General features: G+C 33.5%; 1 protein-coding gene across 1 annotated transcript; it reads left to right on the forward strand.

Moving 5' to 3' along the window:
- Positions 1 to 1,247: 1,247 nt before the first annotated feature.
- LOC115964010 lies at positions 1,248 to 2,769 on the forward strand. Its single transcript, XM_031083297.1, has 2 exons — positions 1,248 to 1,764; positions 2,134 to 2,769. The coding sequence occupies exons 1-2, from the start codon at positions 1,552 to 1,554 to the stop codon at positions 2,473 to 2,475; spliced, it is 555 nt and encodes a 184-aa protein (XP_030939157.1). The 5' UTR covers positions 1,248 to 1,551; the 3' UTR covers positions 2,476 to 2,769.
- Positions 2,770 to 11,365: the final 8,596 nt, after the last annotated feature.

Here is an 11,365-nt window from a genome sequence, read left to right on the forward strand (position 1 = left end):
GCGAAAGTCCAAAGAAATCTAACACTTGTATATAATTTATAATCGTCACCATGACGCTAAAGAGTAAAAGAAAGCAAAAAGGGAGCCAGGTTCATTATCACTCTGAATTTATAATCTTTCCTTGTGTCTTTGCTAATATATCAAGGCCACATTACTTTCGGTTACTAATTGTGGTACAAACACGTAGGATTCATAATATAAACTGGGCTTTCTTCATTTTTGGAAACTGGAATCGCGTCTCAACAGTTTGATTGTGGAAAAAGCTTAACAAAATGCATTAAGAGATACCCTGTTGTACAAGTTCTAATTAAGGTCTTGATTTCTGCAAGTAGTCTTGTAAGACTCAGAATTGTATTATCATTCCTAATCGTCAAATAAGAGATTTGAAGTTTGAATCTTGCCTATATTAAAAATCAATTGGTGTCTTGATCTGATAATAGATAACAATCATTACAAAGCAAACACCATATTTTGAAAATCTGTCGTATCGATCAAATACTATCTTTCTTTTCCAATTTGCAGTTGGTTGAAATTTGATAATATGTGGTTGATTGGAACCCTACAGGGGTAGTGTAGGGTAAACTACCGGATACGGAAGTCCCATTGGTAGGTTAGCAAGTTCCATATATTCAAAGGTAATATATATTTTTTGAAATTGTAAAACGTGTAATTTTTTCATTTATATCATTCTTGGGAATCACCTAACATCATTGTATGAAGTTACATCCGTATCGATAGCTTCAGAAGCAGGAGATGGTAACCACATTAGTTACTTATGGGGGGACCATGGGTGATACATTTAAAGTATATTATATAGCAGAACTATATAGATGCCATGCATAATTGCATATACGTATGCTTTCACTGTTTATTCACAAATATATATCAGCCCAAGATGGTGACATCAATAGCTAGCTCTCCCCCACAAATTTAGTCCCTTAAATAATGAATCTAAGCTTGTAATCAAATACCAGTAAGACTTATTAATTAGTAGTTAGATATGTATTAGTGCATGTTAAGTGAAGAGGAAAGTGTCAAATCAAAACCATTCATTCATGAAAAAGAAAGAAAAGAGAGAGAATTTGGTAAGAATTTTTGAGAATTTAGTAGGCGCATTGAGTTGGATTTTGAGGTGGTCATGTGTAGATTGGTCTTAAATGCTGTGAAGGAGAGTAGGATTTTGAGTCATTAAAGTGAGACCTACTTGCCACCTTAAATGCTTGGCCTGCCCTCCTTTTAATAGGTTTGATGAAAGGAAATTTAAGAAACCTCTTTAGTAGACAAGTCCTCTTTGCATGACTCTCTTCTCTTGCAATCCAAAGGTGAGGAAATTTTGGGTGTCCTCTGCCTCTACTTTTTGTTTGCTCCCAAAGTTTCCTCAATCGGGTTCTTCTTTCTTTTTCTTCTACTGCTTAGGAATAGTAGAGCATAGTTATATTTTGGTGGGGAAAGGAGCAAAGCAAGATTGCATATAGGAGGCTAGCTAGAAGCTGCTTCTTTGATTACATATATAAATATTGGTTTATAAAGAAGAGAACTTTGTGAGAAGAAATGGAGTTTCCGGAGCTCTCTTTGGCTCCAACACAGTTTGTTGTGAATAAGAGCAGTATTTGTTCATCTCCAGAATCTGACGGCAACACTTCCCGGAAGAGGAAGTTTTTCAATGATCACTCGATTAAGACTGACCAAGCAGTTCACACTAGTGTTGATCTTCAACTGAAAGATCCACTGCCAATAGGCTGGGAGCAATGCCTTGATCTTGAAGTAACTCTCTCTCTCTCTTATTCTTTGATTATATTAACATAGCCTCTGTCAGATTTTTCTTTGGTAAATGTAAAAATGGGATCTTATTCCAATGACTAATGAACTTTGGGAATTTGTTTTGTAATATTTTTCATAACTTTTGGTTTTATCGTGATTTGTACATGATAAAAGTTGTGTCATATCGGTGGACTTGGAACATTCCCCACGTGACAATGAATCATATTATCAATTATGAAATATATTTAAAAAATATTATGAAAAATGTTGTATTTTTAACACTGCTCAATAGAATTTCATCTTTTAGCATTATTAATAATACTATTCTCTTGTCAATTCATATCTTTGATTCTTGTGTATTGCTGTTTGCAGTCAGGTAGAATGTATTATCTGAACAGGAAGACCTTGAGGAAGAGTTGGGAGTGGCCCAAGGATCAAAAGCTAGACCTTGAACTCAACATCTCAACAAACTCAACTTGTTCTGAGCAGTACAGCAGTGGCAGCTCTGTTACACTTGAGGACTCCAAGAAGAAATACTCCTCAAGTAACATGATTGCTTTGGCTTGCTTGAATTGCCATCTCCTAGTCATTCTCTCCAAATCCTCTCCATCTTGTCCCAACTGCAAGTATGTCCATTCACTCCCATCCCAACAGACCCCACAAGCCAAAGTCCCAGTTGTCAAGTCCCTCAACACCTTAAGCCTCTTAAATTGAGCTGTGGAAAATAGAAAATCATGCATTGGAGAAATTGATCAGTGGAATCAACATTTTGGTGTAACCATGCTAAGCTGGTTTATGATGTCTTATTTGAAGTAGAAAATGTAAAAATCTATGGGAAGCCTTTCTTATGTTTTACTTGTTATAGAATAGTCTCATTTGGTAATCCTTGGTGATGAGTGAGACTTTGTAAGAACAATGATGGGCTGCAATACATTTCCGCTCAAAAGTTAAGTACTACACAATCAATTAGACAAATGTAATGCATGAATCAGCAATATTGTTGTGGCCCATGCCTGTCCCCCTTTTTCACTACATTTTTTAGTTCATGTTGAGTTAGTACAACAAATGGATAAATGATGACCTTTCAGATTCATATCTTTACAGATACAGAGTCTGGGGGATCACCTTTCCAAGACAAAATCACTATTGAGAAGACTGGTATTAGTAGTATATCTTGTTCAGTTTCCAAAGCAAAATTGAAGGTGTGCCATTGGCATTTGTGAACCTTTTGTGATCTCACTGAAGAAGCTGTGAATGCCTGAAGTAGCAGTAAGGCATTGGTCCAAAATCCAAATTCTTGCATTGGGATCTGTGTATTTTTGGGCTTTGTGAATGTTGCTACGTGAACAGATTGAGAGAATTAGGACATGTTTGATATTGTTATATAAATAACAGAATATGTATTTTTATAATACTTTTTTATTTATATGTATTTTCAAAATATTTAAACTACGTTACTAGAAATTTTTTACTAAACGAGCCCATAATATTTTTTAATGGTTGAGATTGTAAGTTAAAAAAATAACTTTTAGTCTTAACTAGTGAATAAAAATAATAATAATAATTCAAAAACTAAAATTAAAAAGTGAGAATGGAAAAATAAAAATTATGAGTGAAAATTGAGTAATTGCACCTTATCTCAATCCATATGAATAAATGCTATATGCTCAGCAGTGACATTACCATTTATACCATTCACCTTCCAAGTTTGCCTTTTTTTTTTAAAAAAAAAAAAATTAATTTAATTTTTTACTTAAAAGCTGATTTCTTTATAAAAAAAAAAGGGTGGGTTTTAGTTCTCTAATCCGATTGAGATCAGACCATAATATTATAAATAATTATTTAATAATGTAAATAAATAAAAACAAATTTGTTATTATGAATTTTTCAAACTTCTTTTCATATTGCATTTTTCTAAAATTTAATCTTACACTTTACAGCATAATATTGGTTATATTGATAAAAATTGAAATGTATTTTGGTGAAAAATGCATATAGCAAAGGCAAAAGAAAAAACAACAAAATAAAATAAAGGTAGTAATTGTTGCACACAGTATGTAGTGCAAACAATTGAAATCTTGACTTCAAGTCATGTGTTTTAAGTTTGAAATCATGACTTTGAAAACAATATTTTTCAATTGTTGTACGCAATGTGTGTACGACACATTTATGTGCGATAGAAATTGCCCATAAAACAATACCATATCCCTAAAAATTTATACGATGATAGAGCATTAACATCCGGTTTTTACAAAATATCTCATTTTACCATCTTAAAAGCTACTTTATCTATTTTATCACCTCACTTTACAATACATCAAATATCAAATGTTCTATTTTTTTATCACTTCATCTAAGATAATATAAACAACTCATTGAAATAATAAAAGAATATAGAGAATTTGAGTTTTTTAATTGAAGGAAGAGATATAATCTTAATAAAATATTATATTTTATTTTTAACAACTTGCTACAATCAGTTGGTATTTATACCAGTTTACTGTAGTTGCAAAAAATTTAGCTTTAGCTTCTCCAATAACATATGATTTTTGGTTCTTTGGTGGTACAATAGTTTTTTTTTTGGCTAAAATATAGTCACCATTGTGAATGTTTTTATTTTTTTTGTTAAGTTTTTGGGTTGGATAGTTGCTATTTGGATGATGAAAGCTCAATTAGTGTAGAAAACTAATGCTTGTTTAGACCCCAAATTTTAAAAAACACAACTTAATTGCTTTTAGTCTAACTTTTCTAAGTGCGGAATAAAGGTAAATGATACACAATAACTGTAACTACTCTCTAAGCCATAACCACAAGCAAGCAACAATAAATATAAAGCTTAAAGAGTAAGGGAAGAGAGATATAAACACAAGATAACACTGAGACATGTTATCAAAGAGGGCCTGATTGCATTCACCAAGCCTCACCGGCTTATTTTGACAAATCCCCAATGCTTCCCAAACTCCAAAACACTTTCTACACTCTGAATATGTGTGAGTTATATTTGGGTATAAATTTCCTCTCAAGGTATAACAATATGAGGGGGAAAGGAGAAGAGACTACTAAGGAATTCTTACTCAAGGATGAATAGCTCTCTTTAAGATGCTAGGTGTGTTGTAGAAACCTCTCTAGGGTTTTCTTCTGTATAGTATCCTTACAATTTTGTGGTCAATGAGAGAATATATAGTAGGGTGAAGAAGAGGAAATGTCACACTTAAAATCAGTGAGGCAGAGAGTTTCGCAAGTCACTCATGACTTGGCCTGAGTCACGAATGACTCGCGAAATTCAGTCTGTCAAAAACTCTTCAAATTCCAGCGTGTGCTTCTCATATGGCCTATTTTGTGGGTTGGCACTCGCGATCCAGTCGTGAGCTAATTGCGAAATCTTCATCTTTACAGAATCTTCACCAAATTTTCACACACAACCCTTACATTAAATCCCACAAAAAATACAAGGAAATGAATAAATAGAATTACAATCAAATTTGATATAGAATTAAAGCCAACATAAAACATAGTTGTAAATTACAAATTTACAGATGAAGCTGGCTAGGCTTATTGAGGAGAAGGGGGACCTAAGGTTTTGGAAGAGGGGCCCAACTACAAAAATTAAATATATAATAACTAAAAAGAAATTGGACCTAGAGGGGGGCCCGGGCCCCCTTAGGCGCCCACCTAGGTCTGTCCTTGATTATACCATTCCACTTTATAAAACACCCAACATTCTAACTTTTATTTTCCTATACAACACATTAAAATATTATATCTACGCAATAAAATATATATTCTCTCTCTCTCTCTCTCTCCACTTGTCACCTCCATCACCATCGTGAAGACCCAAATCCCCAACACAGAAATTCAAACAAACCCTAAATAAATCCCCAACACAGAAACTCAACCTAACCATCAATAACACAACCACCTCCCAAACCCAAATCAACCCAACCATCAACAACATAACCACCCACTGATCCACCTAAAAGTTTCCAATCACCACCCACTGATCCACCATCAACACCACCACCCACTGATCTACCATTAACAACACAAGCACCACCCACCAATCTACCATCAACAACACAACCACCACTCAAACCCAAAACTTTCCAATCACCACCCACCAATCCACCACTACAGCACCACCCTGATCCACCATTAACAACATAAACACCACCCACTGATCCACCACCCTAATCTGCCACATCTATGACATCAAACCCATAAGCTCCACCACCCTATGAGACCTATGAAGTATTGATTCAAGGGGAGAGAGAGGCAGAAAAAAGAGGTGAGAGAAAGAAAGAAAGGGAAGAGAGATTAGATAGAAATGAAGAGGGAAGAGTTTGCCCAACCTACTACACCACCAAACCCATGCCGTTGCAACACCTACCCACGTTGTTGCACCACCAGACCCACGCCACTTCACCACCTACACCACCGTATGATCTAAGAGCGGCAATGGAAAGGGAGTGAACAAAAGAGAGGGGTTGAATGAGAGAGTCAGAAACTAAAAAAAGGAGAGAAGAAAAAGTGATAGGAAGAGAGAAAAAAAAAAGATAAATGTAAACTATTAAATAAGTTTACAATCTTGCTACAGTACCATCATAAATTTAGGATGGTACTGTAATGCAATTGTAAATATTTTTAGAATTGGAAGATCGGGTAATTGGCTCTTTTTGTGATTTGATGCTAAAATATAGCATATTATACCATATAGAAGACCGGATACTGATGCTCTAAAAGCAAAAATTGTATAATAGGAAATATATGTCATATCTTCTCTCTCGAGTTTTCATCCACCTTAGAGAACAATGCCACCGATTAGTTCGAAAAGGGCTTCAAAAGTTCAATAATTAAGTTCAAAACTATTAGGTCCTAACATGTCAAGAATTACAGTGATACGTGTCTGATTAAGTTCCCTATGTATATAGGGACTCAATGATCTCAGCCAAAAAAAAAAAAAAAATCCACTCAAAGATTTTTTTTTTTACTGTTTATGTTACCTTATTAACTAACTCCCAATGTTCTAAAGAATAGCATGTACATCCCAATTGGACTAAGGGCACCAAGTGCTTCAAGTGGATGCATTCCTTAAAGTATTTCCCTGACCTCCTTCATAGTTAGAACTTTAAAGCACGAGCATCAACTCTTCTACAAAATTTAGCATTTGACACATCAAAAAGTTACATTTTCTATTATAACACACCATTTTACAACTCACATTGCATTACATCTCTTATTTTTCATTTCTATTCATTTTTCATTTCTATTCATTTTTTTTTATATTCATCTCCCTCTCTCTCTCTCTCTCTCTCTCTCTCCATAGCAATAGCCACAAATCCATAACCCTCCACCACCATAACCCCACAAACTAAAATTGCAACCCAATCATTGATAAGTCCACCACCACCACCACCACCATAAACCCATATCCCACCTCCACCCACATCTAAAACCACCCAATCATCTTAACCCCACACAACCCAATTGCCATAAAGCCACTCCGCCATGAGACACTACCCAAAAACCCAACCCCTATGGCTTCTAGAGACACCCCAAATGATTAAACCACATACCCCTACCCGGGCCCCAAAATCCCCACAACCACCTAAAAACAACATTGTCATCTTTGAGACAGCCGGAGCCAAAAAAAAAAATTCCCTTCTTCCCCTTTTATAGTTTGAGCCCAAGCCTACACCTCACAACACCACCAAAACCAGTGCCACCATAAGCCATCACCCAAACCCTGGATTGAGAAGCAAAAACAAAGAGATTAGTCAGTAGTGGAGCAACACAAGGGAAGCAACATGATTGGCGAAGATTACCACACCACCAACATTGCTTAGAGAGGTAGAGGATAGAGAGAAGACAAAGGTAAAAGAGAAAGAGAGAGAGATGAATAATAAAAAAAATTAGCATATATGCCATATCGTCTCATTTTTAGAATATTACTATAGCTTTATGCCAAATTTTTTGAGATTTACACATCTGATTTAGGTAGTTTTTTGGTATTTGGTATTGAAAGCTCGAATTTGTGTGAAAACACAAGAGTTTGTTTAGACCCCTAATTAAAAGATTACGGCTCGGTTGATTTTACTCTAATTTAAACTAAGTGCAGAAAGAGTAAATGCGAGCGAATAAACAATAAAATTACTCTAAGCCATATTCATTAAAACACAGCAGTAAAATGAAAGCTTAAAGAGTAGGGAAGAAGAATGCAAACACAAGATAACACGTCGATGTGTTATCGAAGAGGAAATCGAAGAACTCGGCGAAAAACCTCTCTGCCACCCTCTAAACGATAAATTGATCCACTAGACAATAAGTTGGGGTACACGAATAGCAAGAGACCCTCCAAGCCTAATCTACCAAATGCACCTAAGCCCTCCAAGCTTCTACTCCAACAAGGCTTCTCGGAACCATGTCTTGTCTAGCTTTTCGGATCCTATAATACGCCCGATTGCATCCGTCAAGCCTTGCCGGCTTCTTTTGGAAAATCCCCAAAGCTTCCCAAGTTTCAAAACACTCTCTACACTCTAAAAAAGGTGTGGGTTGTGTTTGGGTACAAATCTCCTCTCAAGGTATGACAATGGGAGAAGGATGGAGAAGATGCTACAATGATTTCTTACTAAGGATGGATAGCTCTCTCTCTAAAAGATGGGTGTGTGTGTTGTAGAAAACTTATTTAGGGTTTTACTCTTAGAATAGCCTCCTTTACATTTATGGATAATGAGGGTATATATAATATGGGTGAAGGGTAAGAAAGTCATACTTAAAAAATCCTCCAGGCAGAATGTTTCGTGACTATCTCACTGGAAAGCCTTACTTACGAGACACTCGTGAAATTGATAACCTGGCATGACTTTTCAGCTTCCAGTCATGTGCTTCTCATATGGCTACTTCGCGGGTTAGCTTCTTGCGAGCTCTTCGTGAAATCCACTTGATCTTCAATTAAGCTTGAGTCTTCACCAACTTAATACTAAACCCAATACAATAAAATCCCACAAAATACAATTAACAAAATTAAAGCAATTACAATACTTTTTGTCATGGAATAAAGCCGACATAAAATATAGTTGTAAATCACAACTTTACATGTATGCTAACTGTCTATTTGGAAACAGCTTATTTAGCTGAAACTAATTTTTTTTTGCTAAAAATACTGTAGATAAAACTAAAAGGTAGTTGAAATAGTACAGTTGGACTTATAAATAGTACCAAAAAGTGCAATAGGACTCATGAATAATAGCAAAAATAAGCTTAATAGTAAAAAAAAAACTAGTTTTTTAAGCCAATGCCAAATGCACACTAAATGCTAAAAAGTTAGCACTTAGCACACTTGATGCTAATACTCTTATCTAGCTCATCATTCTCCCAATTTGCAATGCATGATTGTAAGATAATTTAAGTCATTAGGCCAAGTTAGGTTCACTAATTCATATACAGCCTTGAAATTGTCATTTCTTTAGACTATTGTGCATCACTAGGGGTAATTGTGTGTGTGCTGTGTTTAATTGTCAAGAAAGTGAAAGAAGAGAAATTGGATATGGAGTTTTAAAAAAACAAAAATTTTACACAGATTTTTTATTTATTAAGATCTTGATGTAGCTTTTTAAATACTAATTAAATATTTTTATAATTTTTTAAGTTACATCATTTTTAATCGTGTCATGTTAGCATTCTATTAGTTACCAGATTAAGTGAGATGACGATAAGAACCAAAATAAAACGTTATCCAGAATCTCAAAGACTAAAAATTGAACTTATGAAAACACAATGACTAACATGAATACAATTCCTTGGTATTCTTTCCTCACAATGAATAACATGAATACACTTCTCTCTCTCTCTCTCTCTGTAGATATATATATATATATATATATATATTTCGGATGCATTTTATAATTCACTCTACCTTATCAAATAATTTATTGTAAATATAACTATGAAAAAGTGAATTTATGGGTAAAAAAAAAATTGATATGAGAGAATAAAGGATTATTATTTTGGGTGTATATTTTGAGAATACCGAATAATTTTATTTTAAATAAATTAATGTTTGTTGCACACTATGAGGGTACTTTTTTTTACACCTAATTTTATTTGAGTACCACTTATTTATACTGCTAATAAGTTATTGGGTTTTTTCAAATATATTTTGCTCTATTATTATGTTAATCACAAATGTTTCATATCTCATTATCTAAATTGGATTATGATATAAAATATCACAAAAAGCCCAAAAACTCATATTTTATCCAGTTTTATTATCATTATTTAGCTAAGCCCAAAATCGGCCCTATGAACCCAATAAACACATCTTATTCTATTTAAAGCCCAAGAATACTTATACTTGGCAATATTTGAAAAGTCTATGATTCAAGTCTATGGAAAAACAATTTTATCAATGAAATTCAAATTCATGATCAAAGCCCATGATTTAAACCTATGGCAATTTATTTATTCAAAACCCAATTTTCATTGGCAACATCAAATTCCAATTTTCATTGGCAACATCAAATCCCAATTCTCATTGGCAAAATCAAAACTCAGTTCTCACTGGCAATATTTAAAACTCAATTCTTATTGATGATATCAAAGCCCAATTCTCATTGGCAATATCAAAAACCCAACTTACGTTGGCACTAAAGAGCCCAAACTAACTACTTGACACTATTTTATCAAAAGCTCAGGATTATTAATACTTGGCAAAAATACTATATCATAGTTATTTCACTTAAAAGTCCAATAATGAACAATATTTTAGATTCTTAAACCTATTACTACAATATTACAAGCTTATGAAATCTATCTTATAAAACCTATGATAACCATTTATGTTACGTGGCACTATTCATTTTTCTAAAACCCATGACAAACATATATCAAGCCCATAGAGAATTATGAATTTGTGTTACTAATATAAAAACCCATGGAAAGTTATGATTTATTTTAAACCCATAATATTTATTTATTTCATACCATATTATAAACCCATGGTAAGTATTTATGTTACGTGACACTTTTCATTTTTCCAAAACCTATGGCAAACATATATCACACCCATGGAGAATTATGAATTTATGTTATTAATATAAAAGCCCATGGAAAGTTATGATTATTTATTTTGGACCTATGACATTTATTTATTTCAACCATAATATAAACCCATGAAATTTATATAAGAACTCATGGTCACTATTTATCTTACATCACAACATTCATAATATTTATTACCAAAACTCATGGTAATTATTCATCCTACATGTCCATTATGATTATCTATAAAGAAACTCAAGAGAACATCACATTATTCCATTATATTGTTTGTTACCATATTTATTTAAAACTCATGGTAAATATTATTCTCAAGAAAAATATTGGAATTCATTATTTAAAAAGCCCCAAAGAAAATATCATTTATAAAGTAATCCATAGCAAAAATTATGAGAAACTATACAAGTTGTTATTTAAATCCCATGGAAATTAATACCCAAAATCTATCATAAATATTTATTAAAACTCATGGATTCATTTTATTTCTACTAACAACTAAAGCCCATAAGGAGTAAAAAACCCATGGCAAAGCATGTCTTTAATGTCCATT

The sequence above is a fragment of the Quercus lobata genome, chromosome 10, assembly GCF_001633185.2.
Source record: "Quercus lobata isolate SW786 chromosome 10, ValleyOak3.0 Primary Assembly, whole genome shotgun sequence".
NCBI classification, from domain to species: domain Eukaryota; kingdom Viridiplantae; phylum Streptophyta; class Magnoliopsida; order Fagales; family Fagaceae; genus Quercus; species Quercus lobata.

Bases quoted from the DNA above. Each gene is read 5' to 3' on its own strand.
- LOC115964010 (XM_031083297.1), top strand. From the start codon at position 1,552: ATGGAGTTTCCGGAGCTCTCTTTGGCTCCAACACAGTTTGTTGTGAAT. The intron at 1,765-2,133 runs GTAACTCTCTCT...TGCTGTTTGCAG, and splicing joins AGCAATGCCTTGATCTTGAA to TCAGGTAGAATGTATTATCT.